Source organism: Ips typographus, linkage group LG12 (genome assembly GCF_016097725.1).
Source record: "Ips typographus isolate SLU linkage group LG12, UJ_Ityp_2.0, whole genome shotgun sequence".
NCBI lineage: Eukaryota > Metazoa > Arthropoda > Insecta > Coleoptera > Curculionidae > Ips > Ips typographus.
In genome coordinates this window covers 8,268,648-8,289,278 of record NC_138433.1, presented here as the reverse complement: position 1 = coordinate 8,289,278, position 20,631 = coordinate 8,268,648, and the positions used below count along the sequence as shown (strand labels likewise).

Sequence of the window (20,631 nt, the reverse complement as noted above, 5' to 3'; positions counted from 1 at the left end):
CTTTAAAGCAAAATCATCGTAGTGTGCAATTTTAATAATTTTTTCATTTCCATCATGCACTTCTGTGCTTAATTTTGCAAAAAGGAGACTGCGAGCATCTTGTATACGCATACCAAACTGAAGAGGATGTTCGTTCTTTTGTGGTTTTAGTGAAATAAGATCTTGAATTAGACAGTCAATTCCACGTTGATCAGAAAAAGTTAAATTTAAAGCTCTTTTTAAAGCATTCCATGAATTAATTTCGGACCTAGTACCAATTAAATCAGCGGCCCTGCCACGTAATTTACCTAAGATGGTATCAAACAATATAACATTTATTGGATCTGCTGGGTTTTCAGCATTTTGAAAATTACGTAACAAATTTTCGCAAGAACTGATAAATCTTTGCAAAGTCCTAGTATTACCGTCAAAAGGTGGTATGTTGTCTGCTTGATATCTAAGTAAACTAATGTCTCTATTCATTTGGTTAGATTCACTTACTTCTTGAATGTTTGATAGTGTTTTACTTAAAATAGTTAAATATTCAGATTGTTCTTGTTCAATACGAGTGGAAGATAAAACGTTTCTACTTGTTAAACTTAGTTGTGATAATTCAGAAGCAATATCTTCAATGTCAGACATAAACTATAAAGATTAATTAAATTCGAGCTGTATCATAGGGAGAAAAAAAAAGAAAACGGAAAAAAGGAAGTCACTTACAATAAGATTTCGGCGATGATGAGCTTTATCATTTTCGAATGGATGCTGGATACTTAGTCTTCTATATGTAGTTGCTTACTGCTATCCTAAAGGAACCTTATTGGAGGAATCCCAGACACTTAACTTCTAATCCTAAAGGAACCTTGTTGGAGGAATCCCAGGTACTTAATCCTACAGTTCCCGGAGTTGAGTCGAAGTTGGACTTTCTCCACTCACTCGTTCACTCTCCAAAACGTGTTTTTAAGGTTTTAGGTTCCGATTGACAAACCGTTAAAACCGACCGGATTTCGCGATTTTTGTCGAACCCGTTCAATCAGAATCCTACTGACTGCGCCAGTTAAATTTGAAAACCAAAAATAATGGTTTTTAAAAAACACAAATTTATTTCGGACGAGTTACAAAGTGAACTTGATAATATGGAACTGAACCCGAGCACTACATTTCTAGTTATTTTATATAAAATTAGTTGCTGACTACACATTACATAGTTGCTGATACATTACATAGTCTAAGTATTTCTAATAAAAGGGTTAGGTATGTAACATATAACTAGCACTTTTTTTTTTCACCTCAATTTTTTGCCCACCACTTTTACCACTCATAACTTCTTGTGTGAAATTTATAGCTTTAACCAACACGTAGATAAACGAGTAGATTGCGGAGCGTTTCAGAAGCACGTCGTCCGTTCGACACCGTCGCGCTCTACTCTCTAGGATTACCTGTATATCAAATGGATGTGCAAAGTGCCTTTTTATATGGTGACATCACTGATGACGTTTACATGTCATTTCCTGGTCAGAATGTAAATAAGGCTGCAACTGTGTGCAAATTGAAGAAGTCAATATATGGGCTCAAAGGTTCACCAAAATGTTGGAATTTCAAATTTAACATTTTAATGGTTGAAACTGGGTTCAGAAGATCTGAAAACGATCCTTGTCTTTATAGTAAAATTACAGACCAGTCAAAGATTTTTGTGCTACTTTATGATGACGATCTTCTAGTTTTGGGCACAGATATTAACGAAGTTAATGATTTAAAATTTGTACTAAATAAGAATTTTTCTATGAAAGACCTCGGAATTATTACTGATTATTTGGGTGTAAATGTTGTTCAAAATTTGGAGTTGGGATGTACTAAACTTTCTCAAGGTGATTATTTAAAACGGGTATTGCAAAGGTTTAAGATGCAAGTTTGTAACCCTATTAGTACCCCAATGGATTCAAATTTTGATTCTGACATGTTAAAATGTTCAGACATCGATAAAGACCTAATCAAAAAGTGCAGACAAATAATCGGTACTCTTTTATATGCTGTATCAGCAACTCGACCAGACTTATGCAATTGTGTCTCGATTTTAAGTCGTTTTCAAGATAAACCAAATGTCAATTTGTTTAAGGCGCTTAAGAGGGTTCTCCGTTATGTTAAAGGTACTTTAGATTTAAAATTGTTTTTCAAGAAGGGATGTAATACTGATATCATTTGTGGTTATGTTGATTCGGATTGGGGGGGAGATACCGTAGACCGGAAGTCAACAACAGGTTTTATTTTTAAATTGCTTAATAACACAATTTTGTGGACAAGTAGAAAACAGCAAACGGTCTCGATCTCTTCAACAAAATCCGAATTCATTGCGTTGACACAAGCAGTGGGTGAAGCGTGTTGGCTAAGAAAACTGATTTCAGATTTTCAAATTGTAAACGTTGATAAACCAATACCAATGTATGAAGATAACCATTCTGCAATTAAGATCGCAAATAATCCTGAAAATATCCGTAGAGTTAAACACTTAGATATTAAGTTTTCATTTGTTAAGGAAAAATGTGATAAAGGATTTGTAAAGATTATGAAAGTTGGTACAGAGCATCAGTTAGCAGATGGTCTTACAAAGCCTTTACCTCGAGTTAAATTTGACAAGTTTGTAGAGGATGTAGGTATGTCAAAATGACTCTTAAATTCGTTTTGTTTATTTTTAAGTCGTTGAACAATTTCATTGAGAGGGGGTGTTGTAAACATAGATTAACACACTAGATAGATATTAATCTCCGTGTTAATAAGGTGAAGCACTGTATGTATGATTTCTTTCGAGTCACAGGGGTCGCCACATGTTCACATTTGATGGTCGTCAGATGTCATTTTTACGTCTCTATTGTCATGACAGATTTTTAAAAGCGCCATCTGTTGGTAGACTTGCATAAACTGGTATTGGCGGGCTTTTTGAATTAAATTAAGTCTTTATTTCATGGTTTTGGTTCAAGAAACAGGTAAATAAAACAAAGTCCAGTGTATGCAAAATATATTATATATATTTTAAGGAAATGAACATACAAAACACATACTCTACAAAAATAATAAGCTTTTGGTTAGTAAGTTGGTGCAAAACCCAAGACCTTAAGACTATAGTTAAGAATAGATCATAAAGCTACACTTTATACATAAAACATTACTATTATAATTACTATTATAACATGCACATGCAAATATCAACCATTGTATACCCATAGGTGTACCTCAAAGGTCTTTAAGAATGTTTCAGATATGGTTTTTTTTTGGTTTTTGGTTGTTTTTTTTGGTTTTTTATTTTTTATTTTGCTTCTTTAAAACGTGAAACTTACCAGAAGACAGGGATTTATTCTTGGAAAAGATGGAGGAAGTTGGAAGCACATCTTGATTAGGATTGCCTGTTGATGGATTACTTTGTGAAAATCTTGAAATCCCCCCCCAGAAGTGGGGGGGGATTTCAAGAGATTCTGTAAAACAAACATTTCAAATATTACAAGAACGAAAAGTATATAAGTCCATCTTCACATTTTCACACAGTGGAGGTGTTAGGTAAGTGCAACGAAAGAGCACTCACTCAATTTCCTCATTTTTTTTTATTAGATTTTAAATGGATATGCCCAACATGCTATCAGCAGTTTTTCCAGGAAACAAAACCTCAATTAAAAAGAAATACTAATACTAACATACGCGACATCACTGTATAGGTACATTTTTATTTGAATAAAATTACTTGGGGAATCTGGGTCCTTTGGTACTTGCTGGCAAGGACTTGGTAAGAACCTTGAAGAAATCACTCCCTTTTTTAGCATGCGTCTGTTATATGGGTTAAAGTCTTCAGGCAAAAAGTGCTTTTCACACACATAATACCTGAAAATACATTTCAGTTTCATTTTTATCTACTGTACCTTATTTCTATTAAGTACTACTATTAGTAGTACCTAGGTATAGTGCAAAACTAGGGTATTAAAACAGATACATTTATTAGTCACTTAGTCAGTGAGTCATAGTACTGTTTAAACGCACTTTATGCAAAAGAATACATTAGTTTTCCACTATACTTACCAAAATAATCGTCATAAACTAAGAAGCTATGTTGAGTTCTACAAATCATTAAACCTATTTTCTCTTTGCCTCCTTGAAAACCTCTTATAGTAATCCTCTTACTACCTTAACATTATAACAAATAAAAATGAACTTTACTTGAGAACTTACCTGCTATAAATTTCCATATTAGAACAAAAAAGTATAACAAATTGTCCTAAAAATTGTTTCCACAGTGAAAAAGTAACACTGTCTTTTTCCGGGTTAGGAAAACGAAATCGTCGGGAATGTTTTGAAGGGCTGCACCCCTTTATGGCACATTCCGCCTTGCCCATAGTGACAAAAGTCGTTGTAAAACCCAGCCAAAAGGTAAAAAACTAAACTAAAAAAACCTACGAAGAGAACACTATAAAAACACCGCCCACGAACTAGTATAAATCACACGTATAAATTAAAAACTACAACCGTAATATCAATATTTTAATAGACTTGTCTAAAAAAAATTGAATTTGTCAAAAGTTGTTTACATCCTTTTCATTTTGTTTTGCTTAACCACAAAAAACCATCTACAGGTAAAAACAATACAGTAGCTCCCCCTGTGTCTCGAAAGAATCCAAAACATGGCTTCACATTGGCTATATGAGATTAGTGGGCCTGGTTGTAAACAATGAAATCGTTCATCCCTAGTTAGGTTAGGTCTTGTCAGTCAGTTGTCACTGTCAGTCAGTAGTCATAGTGATTCAGTTGTTATAAAAGGCTTGTATATAAACTGTTCTTTACTCTCTGAATTATAATTCTTATTTTTTCTCACATTTATCAGTTAATTAAAGTCTGTTGTAAATTACTCCTGCTTATTTATTTTTGCACAAGCACGACTCGATCCTTCCAACAAAAGTGATTGAGATTTGTGGGAAGTCTATCTATTGTACCTTTCAATAGACAATGAACATATTTTTTTAATCTGTCCTTCATATTGATGAGATCCTGGGTGGATATTTTATTTTCATTTAAGGCTAGATTAAATTCAATACCCAGCTCAATGTTGCTTGTACATGAAGAGCTAAATCATTGGTTATATTGTTGACAACATCATTAAAATTGAGAAATACCGGCTTAAAAATGTTTGCAGCCAGAAACATTATTATTGTTTGGACATCTTCAAATGCTTTACCAATTTCCAAATAATCTTTTTGAAATATCAAATTTAATTTATTCATTTTATATAAAATGGGCTTTAAGAAGACCAAATATAAGTAATTTTGAGAATCCTGTAACATGCTATTTAAAGTCCTAGCCGTGTAATATTTTTCTTTGTCTACAACTAATGCAAAGTAGGCTTTTAACTCTGTATACTGCTCTAAAATGATTCTAATGACATTATATCTGCACAGCCATCTAGTTCTCCTTAATTTTAAAAAATTGTGATATACATATCGCTCAAACTTTTGACAATTTGCCAGCAATTTAGTTACTTAACACCAGATATCATTGATGCTAGACAAGTATTTAATTACTTACATTTTTCCAACAACAAATTTTTTTATGTGCGAATAAAAACAGTTAAAGTTAACTGTTAACTGTTGAACAGATAAAGTTAACTGTTTTTATTCAAACTAAACTATAATTCCAATATATTAACATTTACTGAAAAGTGAAAATCATTGCAGTTTACAGTGTTTTTTTATGTTTAACACAATATAACAATATCATCATTAGGTGCTTCAGTAAACTGCATTTCTGAACCTCAAGCTAATATGTCATGAGTATATGTAGCCTTATCTAAAAGCATGTTAAGTAATAGTAGTAATATTTTTGAATAAAGTGTAGTTTGTGGTGAGTTTAAATATGAGTTCTAGAAACCACATATATGAGACATCTACCGATCAAGTACTATGATTGTAAAGAAAACATCTTTGTGCTGCTGCAATGTTCTTTTAAAACAATAAATCCAATACTTATTGAATCTAAATTTTTAGATATTTCGTTTAGTCGAACTTGAACGTGAACCCCTTCCTACAAATACTATACAATGAAGAGAGAGAATCAAATAGTAATACAAAACCACGGACAACGCCTGTAATTCCTTGGGTATTAAGTGCATATTGTGCACCCGAGCATCCACTGTGACGTCACCCGGCGTAACACACACAGAAAAGAAGTTCCGCTGATAGGCCCTCTTGGATCTGATATGATGTCAAATGCCAACTTGTCACTTTGCTGTTTTGTTTTCGTTTTGTTGTGTCAAAAAAACTAACATGCAGCTAAAATAAATTGTATTTTTATTACAATAGTCTAATAATTGGTGAAGATTATTCACTAAATTCAAGTAAATGTATATTTTTAGAGACATAATGCACACAACGCCTGCTAGCCCAGGTAAGATTTCAATGGCAATTAGGCAATTTCATACCTAACCTAAACTAAACTAAAATAATCTCTGCTGATGCATCACTTGTATACATTACTAAAAATTTGTCTAGTCTGACAATTTTTTAAGGGTGGTTCAACTAACAAATTGGGCCTATTTCACAGATCGGTATCCTGTATATGCTGAATACTTCACTACTTTTCCATGTGGATGAGAAAATACAACTTTTATGAAGAAATTGACCTAAGCGAAGAACAGATTACCCACTAAGAAGATTGCAACTTATCAATTTTATTTTTTTCATTGCATCTTGTTACGCAAGCTGCGAGCATATGGCTTTGTTGATGGCAGTATTGGGCTTCTGGAAACGTATCTTGCGGGGAGGTGCCAGTCTGTGCGATATGGTGGGGTCACGTCGACTGAACAGAGGATAACAACTGGAGTGCCCCAGGGCTCCATACTGGGTCCAGTACTTTTCCTTATATATATAAATGATCTTCCCCTAGTGGACAAAAACGCTGGGTATACCCTCTTTGCCGATGACACCGCCATTTCAGTCACGGCGGACACTCTTGAAGCTTCTTTATTGGCTTCTTTAAGGGCTAGGGAATTGGCCGAATTGTGGTTTAGCTCTAACAGACTACTACTGAATGGACAAAAGACAGAGAGGATGGTGTTCTCGTTGAGAGAGATTGGGACTGTAAATGATGTTCCACATATAAAATTCCTTGGGGTCCTTGTTGATCCCGGAGCACGGTGGGACGCTCACATAGGGGAAGTAGCCTCTAAACTAAATAAAAACTTATATCTGCTACGTCGCCTGGCGGACAGTGTCTCCCGGCCTGTACTTAGATCAGCTTATTTTTGCAACATTTCATGCTCGTCTCTCGTATGCTGCACTCGTTTGGGGTCATGCATCGGGCTCTAAGCGCCTGTTTGGGCTGCAGCGGAGAGCTATCAGATTGTTGAGTGGATTGGGATATAGAGATGATTGTAGAGTACAGTTTTCGCAACTCGGCATAATGACCTGGCCATCAATATATATTGGAGAATCTGCTGTATGTCAAGAATAACTTTTGTTTGTTTCCTGCTCATGAGGACGTACATGCTTATCCAACTAGACATAAACGAGATTTAATACCGGCGTATTGCCGTCTGGGAAGGTGTCAGGATGGCCCTGGCTACTGGGCAGTGAAATATTTTAATGCATTGCCCATCCTAATTAGGGAACTACCTATTAATAAGTTTAAAGAAAATGTTAAAAGACTATTAACTGTAAATGTATTTTATTCTAATCAAGAGTATTTTGACCACTTCAAACAAGGTGCCTAGTCTTGTGGGGGTGTTTTGGTGTTTTGTTGTTTTGTGGATTTTAACCTCGCTGTTGACTTAATATTTAATTTTAATTTTGAATTTTCTTTTGATCGTAAGTTGTGTTTGTATAGTAGACCAAGTTTGTATCCATTTGACGTATGTACATCACTGTAACTGTGATTTTTAAACATGAATAGATTATTTGAATTTGAATTTGAATTTGAATCAAGTTGAAGAGTGAAATGGTGTGCAATGGGTTCAACTACTTACATTAGAACAGTGAATAAAAAAGCAAGTTTTAAGGTCAGTATATTGATTTTACTTAAATTAACATTCAAATGAAAACCAATGCATTTTTCATTATTGTTTTATGTTTAATAATTATCATTGTACACTTTAGTAAACGGCATTGCTCAACATTGAGTTAATATGTATTATACAATGTCTTGAATGTGATGAAATGGAAGGGACCTAAGCCTAGTTTATAAAGCGAAATTTAATTTTAGTTACATTATTAATATTAGGACTAAGAATAGAATCAATGCCAATGACCAAAGAAGTTTATAAAAAAAATAATTTAAATTTAGTATTAGTAATAACTGTATTCACTTAAAAACCAAAATTTTTTATGGCTAATACTAAAATTAAATCCTTTTGCCTTTTTTGCACCTGCAGGATGGTTAACCGGGCATTGACAGATGAATATTATCCCAAAAATTATAGTTTTTAGGTACATGATTTTATTAACTTTTTCGTTTTTGTTTTGGGTTCCAGCATAAAGAAAAAGGATTGCAGCTACAAGCTACAACTTTTTATTTAATATTTACTATTTATGTACTGGCACTTGTCAGTCTATATGTCATGTAATAACCTCCATAAACTTATCATTTATAATCACCTTCAATTTTTACAGTGAATACTAATACTTAAACTAAATTTTGTTCTATAAAGTGAGCTTTACTTTTTGCAAAAACACTTGGAACCTTATTTTTATAGAAGGTTTTGGATTCTACAAACAATTCTTAACATATTTCATGCAACATACTCCATACTGATATTCAATTGTTTTTAAACAAATGTCAAAAAGACTTTTCAAAATTATAGGTCCCACAACTTTTACTTAAAAAAATTGAAAAAAATTAAAAACAGTTGTTCAAAATGAACTCTATGACTGTTACAATAACCAAGACAGTTTATTATCTTTTTACATTTTTTTTAAATGTCATCAATAATTTTTGGGGATGTTAATCTGATTTATTGGAAAATTATTGGTTTCAAATTATCAATATTTACAGGATAATTGTGGTACAAGTTGCATGGAACAATACTTAGAATTGTTTGTTTCTAGAATCCAAATTATACAATAATAAAAAAGTGTTGCCATTTGAAAGATCAAAAATATTTTGAATACCCAGTTTTTGGGCCCTGTATAATTCCAATTCATATAACACAAGCAGCATTTAATAAAATGAAAAACATAGGGGTCCGAGAATTTTTGTGAAAAGTTAGTCTTTTTAATTTTATTGAACTTAGGCAGCATGCATGTTACAAAAGCACTGTATGTAGTGTTATCTAAATGCATGTTTGAAGGAACAATAATAATCTAATTCATATATGTGTCAATTCTTCAGATCAAATTATGGCTACGAAATTACTTATATGATACAACATTTGGTTATCTAGTACCATGATTGTAAAGCAAACTCGATGCATTGGCATTGGTATCTCAGAAAGTGTAGTTGATAGAGCTTTAGTTAAATGGAGGGAAAGTTGCGCATTTTATTGCTAAATAATTTGGTAAAAAAAAATTCATAAAAGTTTCATTACATCCGGAGATATACGACAAAAACCGGAAAACTCAAATTTCTATTTTATTTTTTTACTACTTTAATTAATGGCACCTTCTGGAGGCACTTTTTTATGCTCTTCAAGAAAATAGTTTTAGTTTTCAGCTCCGACATTTTGTTTTTTAGATACCAACATCAACTTCAAATTTTCAAATACGGACCTCAACTTTTTATTTAATTTTTCAGTAGCCACAGACCTTCTGAAACTAATAATGTGTCAGACTTGTCAAAAAAATATACCTAGTGTACCTACTTGTATTATGTATTCGGTATTTTAAGATTTTTTAAAAAATTAAGCAATTGAAATTGATATGTTGTCATAATGAGTAGATAATTTAGTTTTATATAATTTAATAATTAGGTTCATTGCTCCTTCGAAAAAGAGAGAGAGTTTCTTATAGTACTTTTCATTTATTTAAAAAAAAAATATGTTTTTGGTTAGTTATTTATTTTTCGGATACTCACATGTTTGAATTCGAGGTTGAGTTTTGATGAAACAGCTTAATCATATCAATAGCTATTTATGTAACCAGTTACGAAAAGATCGATTTTGTGTAACGAATGAATGTTTGTAGGGCGAGCGCAGCGAGCTCCTACAATTTGAATGAGTTTTTATTGGATATCTCCGGATGTAATAAAATAATTTTTTTTTTACCAAATTATTTAGCAATAAAATGCGCAACTTTGCCTCCATTTAACTAAAGCTCTATCAACTAAACTTTCTGAGATAGCAATGCTAATGCATCTAATTTGTAACACACTGTATTTGTGCAGCTGCAATGTTTTTTTAACAATCCAATACCTAATGAAGTTCAATTTTTTGATATTTTGATTATTTGAGATTACCATTTTCTATAAATATGGTCTCAGACGGAAAGTAGTGCATTCATTCTGTGAAAGTAGATTTCTAGTTTCTACTTCAATGTAAAAAATAATGTAAAAAGTTTTAAGTGCATATTGTGCAGCCCGAACACCCTACTGTGACGTCACGGGGCTTATCACTTTGAGGAAACAAATTCAGCTGATTAAGCCATCTTCCATCTGTTCTTATGTCAACTAAAGTTCGAATTTTTCACTTTGCTTTTGTTTTTATTTTGTTATGTCAAACAGATTCCCATGCAGCTAAAATAGTTATATTTTTAATTTTAATACAATATTTCGAGAAGAGTTGAAAATTATACACTAAAATCAAGTAAATGTATATTTTTTGAAGGACATAGAGCCTGCTGATCCAAGTAAGATTACAATGCAAATTTCATACCTATCCTATGTATTGAACCCTGCTGATGCATCATTACTACACATTTTTCTCGTCTGGCATTTTTTAAGTACAGTTCAAGTAGCAAATTAGGCCTATCCTACAGATCTGTATCTGGTATATGCTAAATACTTCACTACTTTTTCATGTGGGTTAGAAAGCATAACTTTTATGGAGAAATTGACTTAAACAAGGCTCAAATTACCCACCAAGAAGTACTACATTAGAACAGTGCATAAAATAGCAAGTTTTAATGTTAGTTAACTATTTTTACTGAAATTGACATTAAAATGAAAAGCATTGCAGTTTTTATTATTGTTTTACGTTAACACAATAATCTCAAAGATAATCATATGTATTATCAATCAAATCAATATGTATTATATTTAGTGTCATCTAAAAGCATGTTTAAAGTAATAGTAATAATGAGGTAGTTTGCAGTGAGTACAAATAATGAACTCAAGACACCGCTTGTCTCTCTTCTACATTATGAGTACCTACTATGATTATAAAGCAAACACCTTTGTGTAGTTGCAGTGTTTTTAAAACCAAGCAAATTCTTATGAATTTTTAAATAATTTGATTATTCAAGCTATTCCCTTTCTATAAATAATATCTCAGATAGACAGGAATTAACATTAAGGTTGATTGGATTATTTTAATCAGAGTAAACTATTTGGGTAGCTACAAAAAGTATCTTGTAAAACTGTGACAGTCCAAATTTTCTTTGTTTTATAATGTAACGCCCTGTATATTATTGAATTTTTGAATTTACTCATTGATTGATTGATCAGGAAGACTTGTTACATCTAGCGTGCACCGTTTTGTAATCTTTGTTTTTTATAAGCTATGTGATAATATCAGTTTTAATTTAAGCTGGGCAATTTTTTTAAAAACAAAAATTAGAAATGTTTTTTTTTTGTTTTGACTATGCAGGGTGGAGCATAAATTTGTGGCAGATAAAATATGGGTATTTTTAAATAGAACCACATTTTTTAATACATTTTACAGGGTGTCCCATAACTATATGACAATCTCTCCGGAGCATACAGGGGAGGTCAAAATAATACCATTTATTCATATAAAAAATTTTCCTAAAGTCACTCTTAAGGGAGATATCGAGCCCCAAAGAACTGCCTTCCAATTAACGTTTTTGGCCGTAACTTCTGAACCACTTTGTATATTGTAATGATTTTTGGGTTTAATGTTTTATCGAAAGAGACCTTCTATTTGACAAAACCAGGTATCTCGTCTTAGCAGAAAGACAGGAACTAACTGGTACTCAAGAAACAATTTGCTTAAACTTTGACAGCTGTCATTATTTTCAGCTGCAAACACCATTAATAGATACTCTTGACATTTTTATCGAAAAGTCGTACTCTTCTTTTATTTCGATAAAATGAACGGTTTTCGAGATAAATCAAAAATTATTACAATATACAAAGTGGTTTAAAAGTTACGGCCAAAAATGTTAATTGGAAGGCAGTTCTTTGGGGCTCGATATCTCCCTTAGGAGTGACTTTAGGAAAAATGTTTATATGAACAAATCGTATTATTTTGACCTCCTCTGTATGCTCCCGAGAGATTGTCATATAGTTATGGGACAGCCAGTATAAAGGGTGTTACAAATTCGATGCATTAGTATTGCTATTTCAGAAACTATTGTTGATAGAGCTTTAGTTAAATGGAGACAACGTTGCGCATTTTATTGCTAAATAATTTGGTAAAAAAAAATTCTAAATTTTAATTCTTAAATTCTTAAATTTTAAAAAAAATAATCATTAATAAAGTGGTAAAAAACAAATAGAAATTTGACTTTTTCGGTTTTTGTCGGAAATCTCCGGATGTAATAAATAGTTTTTGAATTTTTTGTTAGGCATTTAGCTGAAATCGGTTAAAACACGTTGACGTTTTTTTATGTTCTTGTCGTAATATTATTTTCTTTGTTTCAGATATTCTCCCGGTGAAGCGAGATGCATAAAAAGTCGTACAGGGAAATTCTGGAATTCTTATTTATTTTACTAATAAACTAAAAATTGGGGCGCGGGTTGTGTGTAGTTTTATTTGCTATTTCGATTTGCTGTTATGCCATATGCAGCATTTTCCTATCCACAATATTTGGCAGCATAATTTTTATTTAATGTTCGACTAAATGGGGATGTATTAAAAGAATTGTAATTCCTTTAAATGTCAATCTACGCATGGCGAACTGAGTAACTGTGCAGAAGTTGACATTGGAATTGAACCAGACCAGCAATCAGTCATTAATATCTATCAAACGTACAATTTATTTTCCAACTGATTAACCCAGATAAACCTAAAACTATTTTTTTTTGGAAAACCAAGGGTTTTATTTATTAAATAGGGCTATTTTAACACTCTAAACCTCTAAAAAACATCAGATTTTTTTTTGGTTGTCAAGTTTTTTCTAAAACTGACGTTTTTTTAAAGGAACAGTAGGACAATACGCTGTTATCGGATTACTGATCATATATTACATAAAATTATAAAGTATGGTACAAAATGAAACAATTCTTAGGATGTAGTCCAACGGAACATTTTTTACATCTAAAAAATGAATTCTTTTGACAAATACGCGACATCTGGTTCGCTTATTTTGATATTCCACCAGATGGTCTAGTCTATCGAATCTAGAAAATTCATGTTCACTTTGTGATGGTCTTGACGGGCCCCTTCTAGAACTCTTCTTATAAGTTTCTAGTAGGTTCGTCGCTATGCTTCTTCTAAATGCCAATTGGTCCAACTTTCCTAGATTTATACGGTGAAGTTGCCATGCATTCTGTATAGCCATATCAATGCAATGGCAAAATAGGGGAAAATACCATTTTTTTTTCCCTAATGGAGATTCTGTTCAGGCTGATATTTTGGTCTGATCTGTCCCCCCATATTTTGGTTGTACATTTGAATAAGATAAGGTTGATCAACATTTACATGTTTCTTCTCGGCTCTTGAATATCTCTTTACTTTATTTACTGGGGAAACCGAAAGAAAATTCGTTGCGATGTTTGCGACATTATTATCATTCCATTTACATAATAGTATGGTTTCATTCCCTAATTTGTGGCAAAATGTTCCCCTGCTTCTCTTCTTCAAAGTTTTTGAACTCTCCAGGGGGTCAGAGGGAATCCTATTTTCCCTTATAGTTCCCGTACATTTGATCCCTCTATCTTTTAGTACTTCAAGTAACGAATACGATGTAAAAAAGTTGTCGCAAAATATATGATAGGGACGATAGGTTTCAGAGGTTAGTACATCAACATATTGTAGAATAACACTGGCTCCTAATCCCTGATCCTTATATTTTTCGTGAAGTGGAGCTGTGGAACCTTGATACGGATCAAACCATACAATATATCCCAGCCTAGTTGTGCCAGCCCAAAACTTATAGCCCCAACGTATCGGTTTGCCGCGTATAAATTGTTTGCAGCCATGGCAACCATAATATGGCACCATGGCTTCATCGACACTATGATTTTCTTCTTCGGGTGCAAACAATCTAAAACGCTGATTCAACCCATCAAACAATGGCCTCATCTTCGAGAACTTTTCATCCTTTGAAAGCTGCGTATTGTCGTTGCAGTGAAGATTAGACATTATGTATTGAAACCGATCCCGAGAAATAGATTCACAAACCAAGGGATTATTTGCATCTGGGCGATTTTGCCAGTACATTTTGCGACGGTTTACAACGGCGTATCCGCTCAGAATGAGAACCCCAAGAAAGCAGTAAAATTCTTCTTCAGCGACAGTAGAGGTCTGATTTTTTTGGGCTGCGTATATATTTGTATAATTTATCAGCATTTGAACTATATCCTTATCAAAAAAATACATGAAGAGTTCTAAAGGAGATTTTTCGACTTTTGGGCCACATACGTCCAACCAATTAGGAAAGGTGTTGGTCAATTCCACATCGGACCATTTGACAGTTGGCTTTTTTCTGGACTTACTTTTGATTGACAGTTTTTTCTTCTTGGTTGCAAAGGAACTTAGCGGTATCTCGTCATCAGAATCCCACTGTTCTTCATCTTGTTGACTTTCACCGTCATATGACAAATTTACCTCTGCACGTAATTGGCTTCCTGGAAGGTTATTGGGAGTTTGGGGTTATTGGGGACAAAATTTTCATCGCCAGAGTCCTCGTCTGTGAGCTCTTCATTGGCATTTTCCGGCGGCAAGATTGTAATACTGTCTGGTGCAGGGGAGTCGAGATCAAAGTTTTCTAATTCCTCAAGCAATTCGTGCAGTTTTAGAGGTCTGTGTAAATTATATTTAGATCTGAAACAAAAAAAAATGTACACAACACTAGTTGCCGAAACAGAGTATATTGTCCTACTGTTCTTTTAACGGAACATCAAATTTAGCACGTGTGTAGACATGGTGAAATAACAAATTAGCTTAGGATTATGTTTTATAAGGTCAAGGTTAACGTTATTAAAAACAGAAAAAGAAGTTAATTGAAAATATCACGAATAAAACTTAATACTTACGAGCAAGGATCCATGATTCACTAACAGAAACAAATGCACAGAAATAGAACCGGTGTGAATAATTCTAAAATTGCTCACGTGGATCTAAACAGTATAAATCCACCGTCAATTATGCTTCTCATCGCGTATAAGATGCGCCATCTATTCGAAAATTATGTAGGTATTTTATAGAAAAATGTAAATTAAACTGTTCCTTTTACGGAACGGTAGGCTCAAATGGCCGCCAATTAAGCCGGGCTTATAAAAAGGGTTTAATTTGTTGTAACATTTGTACCTAAAAACCGCTTAAAACTAAAGGTAATTCTAAATTTTGTTTATGAAGATCAACAAATAGGTACAGGGTTGGTCCGTATATTTAAACAGCTTGAAGCGACTTTATTTTTGAATAGAATAAGAGACCATGACAAAAGTTAAAAAAATACAAACTTGAGGAATCTTTAATGGAACACCCTGTATATTTTCTGATGAGTTGATAGATGTTTTTGTTCTAATAAATCCCCAAATCTGAAACTATACAGAAATTAGGAATACAAAATAGTTGGTCTTTGGCGTTCGGCTTCTGTTTTGTCGTTTGTCGAGTCCGCCGATCGTCGCACGTTCCACGCGGGTCATGCGTTAAGCCACCGCCCTCTATACTACAAAGCCTAAAATGTCACTTTTAGCAGTAAGAAATATGTTTTTTTTTATTATTTCGTGTAGTTGATTGCAAGTTGTGACTGAAAATTAAAAAAAAAGGTTCATTCCTGATCCAGATATGTATTAGATAGAGCTTTTTATACACAATCAAGTCCAGCCTAAACAATTTGGTTAAAACATTTGTCCTGGAAAGTACAACACACAGCAAACTAGTTTACAAGAAAATCTGTAAATCCTTGAAACTAGGTAAGCAAAACTGGTAAATGGTTTTTATGTCAATACCAAGAACATTCATTCAAAATTATGTTTGTTGCTCTCACAATGAATGATGCTTTAAAATAAAACTCACATACTTGCGCATGTAACAAGTACCTACTAGAAAGCACTTGTACCTACCATTGAGAATAGTGTTGGAGTAAAATCATCCCACTTCAAAGTGTTCAACCACTGTTGAGTTAGATCCGGTTTTTTGTAAAGTAAAAAACTGACATGGTTGGGCTGTTACAATGTGGCTTGAACAACTTATGAACGGCAGTAAACAAAAATAACTTACGCAAATAACCTCAAGTCTTGATTTTAAACCGTAAAAATTCATTTAATCCTCAAAAAACTCAATTTTTACAATACAAACTGTCACCACTATTCCCGCCATATTAGAATTTTTGACAAGCACCTTCTAGGCTTTCTAGTATAGTAGGCGATGGTTAAGCTGATGGCGGAGAAGTCACGGGGTCGCGGATTGACGAATCACGCTACGGCCATTACAACCGCGTTGCCACGGTGCGCTTTGGTCGTGTTTAAAATATTTCACTTCTTTAGATTATGGGTAATTCTGTAAGTAATATAATTTTAATGTTATTGATTTACATAAGTACCTAATTTCATTAGAATCAAAAGCGTATTTTTAGATATAAAGTAGACCTTAATTGATCAAATCATCTTAGTTAAAAAAAATTCACACTCGACAACGTTGCAAAACTGGACCAACAGAAAGTAAACTAGTATTCTTGTGTAGAATTGGCGCCCGGTTTGAAAATAATTTACTAAGGACCGGGTAATATAAAGTGTCCCAAGAGCAAATCATATCGAGTTACTATAAGTTCACCAGTATTTGTATTATATCGAATTATTAATACTGAATACCCATCGTCTTCGCCACTTCCCCACAGTCCCTAGGGAGTAAAAGAGCTACCAGTACAAGTGAAATCAATACGGTGTCTCTGACACTTTCCATATGACCAACATATCTTTGGTAACAACAACTTTTTTTGACCCAGGTATCCTACATTATTATTATAGTATTGAACTGCTAATTTTTATATAAAACATAACATTGGGTCGTAGAAAAAATTAGATGCGCAACTTTGGAGTAAGCTGCTTTTTGCACCTTCGAACTTGGAAACCTCGCGTCGGGCTTCAAATGGTTCGCGGGATCAAAATTTGCACTTTCCTCCCTAGTTGCGTAAATAACTATTTCAACCATAAAGTGACCCTTTCTCAACGTGAAACATTGATTGGCTTTATACGTTTTTTCGACGTAACCATTATGAATAAAAATAAGTATCGTTGATTTTAGGGTATAGAAAGTAGAGTAAAAGTCGACTTAAAATCAACATTACTGGGTTATTTAAATATGTAATATCAACGTTTTTTCAACGTTGACGTAAAACTAGTTTAATAACAACGATAAATCAACGCACCCAAATTCAACGTGCAACGTTGACTCAACTGTTGCAACGTTGATTCAGCGTCTGTGTGTTTACTGGGAAAGAAGGACGGTCATATTGTACTACAGATTTAGAAACTTTAAGACCTAGCCGTGTGTTTAACTTCGAACAAAATTTAATTCATGTCAACCCTACATCATCCGGATCAACAGTACGAAAATATTTGACAAACCATTTAATAACACCGTTAGCGGAAAAAACGCGCGGTATTTAGCAGAATTTCCGAAAGATTACTGAATGTTTCTACCGAGACCCGAGACGCAGTATACTGCGCCGTATATCACTCCCCACCCGAGCCTACTGCGCAAGTCAGGAAGCGCGTATTGAAATACAAGCACGCAGTAAGCTTTCGGTACTGCGCATACCGACCACCCCGATTCCGCACCGCTACCGTACCGACAAGTCAGAAACCGGCCTTAGTTTTATAGTCTATGGTTACATCCGAGGTTACATCACTAGATAGACCGGTGAAAGTATTGATTGACACTAATAAGAGATCAGACATGGTTTATTCGAATGACTTCACTATTATAGTCACATTCTCATGTTAGTTGTACAAAAGTTGCTCGCAGAATGACGTCTTCGCGCCATGTGCCATACAAACCATCGAAAAACCAGAAATACCAATCTAGCGGACAATGTTGCCAATGTACACAACAATTAGGAATTTTTCTACAGAGTAATAACATTTAAAGTGAAGAGTGAAACATGGTGCAATGTTTTCAACTACCAACATTATAACATAACATTATTAGTAGGGTTCGTTTCAATTTCTTGATTATGTCAAGATCTTGTCTTGATTTCAAGAAAAATGGAAAATGGAAATGGATTTGTATATTCAAGACAAGACAAGAAATGTTATGTCAATATCAAGATTTTTTGACAAGACATCAAGAAATCTTGAAAAAAAAACGCAGAAGATCTTTATGTAAGTAAATAAGTGTGTCTTTAAAAAAAGTGAAAAGTACTGCCAAAAAGGCAGTATTCTTCATTATTATAAAATTCTGAATATACTTCACTTATATTATTATAAATACTGAAGTTTCATTATAAAAACTTAACAGATTAAACACAAATAAAGATCATACATCAGAAAATTCAAGTATTATCTGGTAACAAAAAATATCAAGTATGTTTTAAATAATATTTTAACACTTAACAAGTATTGGTGGAGCTCTTTATATCCGAATTCAGAAGCCAGGAATTAAGGCACATAAGACTTCTTACGGAATCCAGGGCTAGCCGATTTCTTGATTTGGTCACAGTTAAAGCTGCTCTTGAAAATAACCTTTCAGCAGGTACCGATGTTGCTGGAGTTGCGAGAAAGTCTTTGGCCATTTTTGACAATGTGGGGTAAATATTTTCGTGTCTTCTCCACCAATCTAGTATGTCTTCGGAGTTATTTGCTCTCGGTTCACTAAGATACCTCTGAATTTCATTTCTCCAAAATTCTGAGTGAACAATGTTTTCTTCTTTCTTGAATAGGCAAGTAATGTCCAAGTCAAATTCCATGTCAACACTGTCATCTACCTCATCATTTTTGGAATCTTCCATAGGTTTATATGAGAGGTCACATTTATTAAAATAGTTTTTTTTTAAAAACTTCTTGAAATGCTTGAACAGCCTGTGATTGCAGAAGTTTTCCCTATGAAGTGGAGGAAAAAGTGTCAACTTTATGTCGGGGATCTAGAATGAGGACTACACAGTAAATCCAGTTTGTTTTGTTGTAGTGCTTCACAATTTTATCTCTCGCAGCCTGTATACAGTATAGCATCTGCTCGTCGGTAGTAGTCCTTTCAATTTTATGGTCCAATTCGTGCGCCCATAGTTCCAGTTTGTCCAAAAGCATGTTGACTCCAATTACAACCATGGGAAGTGTGCAGTATTTTTCTCGTTCAAAGACGGAAGAAAGCGTTTTAAAACTTCTCAAATACTGACAAATATTGCTTATTAGAATCCATTCTTTCTCTGTTATCTTTAAATCCTTCAAGTTGCTGATATTATCGCAAAGTATATTTAATGCTTCTTTCACACTCAAACTCCATACCAGCATTTCAAAAGTTGAATTCCATCTTGTGGGCATATCCAATTTTGGCTTAGTCGTCTTACAGTTTACCGCTTCACAAAAACTTTTAAGTTTAAGCTGAGTTTGTTCAGAAAATTTGATTTTCTTCACAAGACTTCTGATTTTACTTACAGGCGAAGTAAGATCTACACTGCTTTGGCTTGTCTCTGAGTCAGACTCAGATTCCAAATCACTTTCTGCAGGTTCTTTTTCGAATCTTCTTTTATTTGGTTCAATAATTTTCATAAAATCCTGTACCGCTAAGTTGAGAATATGCGCAAAACATACAAAGTGTTTGTTTTTGTGATCAAGACCTGGTATCAAGTTCTCCAAGTAGCGCATCATGGTGAAGTTAGAAGCCGTATTGTCAGTTGTCACACCTTGAATGAAATCCAGTATTTCGTACGATTTTAGAACCTCGAAGAAAAGGTTGGCAACTGATTCACCTGTATGTTTTCCATCTGCAGGTATAAAGTCCAAAACAATTGATTGAACTCTCCATTTCTTGTCCACGAAGTGAGCTGTAATCCCGTAGTATCCCTTCATACCGAATGACGACCACCCATCAATAGTAAATGAAATTTTTGATCCAGATGCTTTGAGAAACTTTGAAACAGAGATCTTCATTGTGTCATATTTTTGTAAAATTTTTCTTTTTAAAGTATTACCACAAGGTAAAACTACATCTGGATTTAAATATGTAAACAGCTGCTTTGTCACATCATCTTCAAAGAAACTGAAAGGCAGATACTTCTTCGTAACAAATTCGATGAGAAGGTCATCAACAGTGTCCTTGTTTAGAGACTGAGTTCTTGCTCTTGCCTGGAATTGAAAATCGAGTAATAAATACCGGTGCCAATGGAATAAGTACTTCTATTCCGTGGTATT

General features: G+C 33.7%; 1 protein-coding gene and 3 long non-coding RNA genes across 4 annotated transcripts; 2 read left to right on the top strand and 2 right to left on the bottom strand.

Annotated features, from left to right (window-relative positions):
* Positions 1-2,708: 2,708 nt before the first annotated feature.
* On the top strand, positions 2,709-3,868 carry LOC145736588 (uncharacterized). The gene is made up of 2 exons (XR_014180028.1): positions 2,709-3,528; positions 3,580-3,868. It is a non-coding gene; the product is annotated as an uncharacterized LOC145736588 (long non-coding RNA).
* Positions 2,978-4,677, bottom strand: LOC145736587 (uncharacterized). Its single transcript, XR_014180027.1, has 2 exons — positions 4,192-4,677; positions 2,978-3,846 (listed from the first exon to the last, which is right to left on the bottom strand). It is a non-coding gene; the product is annotated as an uncharacterized LOC145736587 (long non-coding RNA).
* A 3,249-nt stretch (positions 4,678-7,926) lies between these two features.
* LOC145736544 (uncharacterized) lies at positions 7,927-14,927 on the top strand. Its single transcript, XR_014180002.1, has 2 exons — positions 7,927-8,005; positions 12,760-14,927. It is a non-coding gene; the product is annotated as an uncharacterized LOC145736544 (long non-coding RNA).
* A 4,396-nt stretch (positions 14,928-19,323) lies between these two features.
* Positions 19,324-20,370, bottom strand: LOC145736221 (uncharacterized). Its single transcript, XM_081990524.1, has one exon. It carries the CDS (start codon positions 20,368-20,370, stop codon positions 19,324-19,326), a length of 1,047 nt encoding a protein of 348 aa, XP_081846650.1.
* Positions 20,371-20,631: the final 261 nt, after the last annotated feature.

Coding starts and splice junctions, on each gene's coding strand:
- LOC145736221 (XM_081990524.1), bottom strand. CDS start 20,370: ATGAAGATCTCTGTTTCAAAGTTTCTCAAAGCATCTGGATCAAAAATT.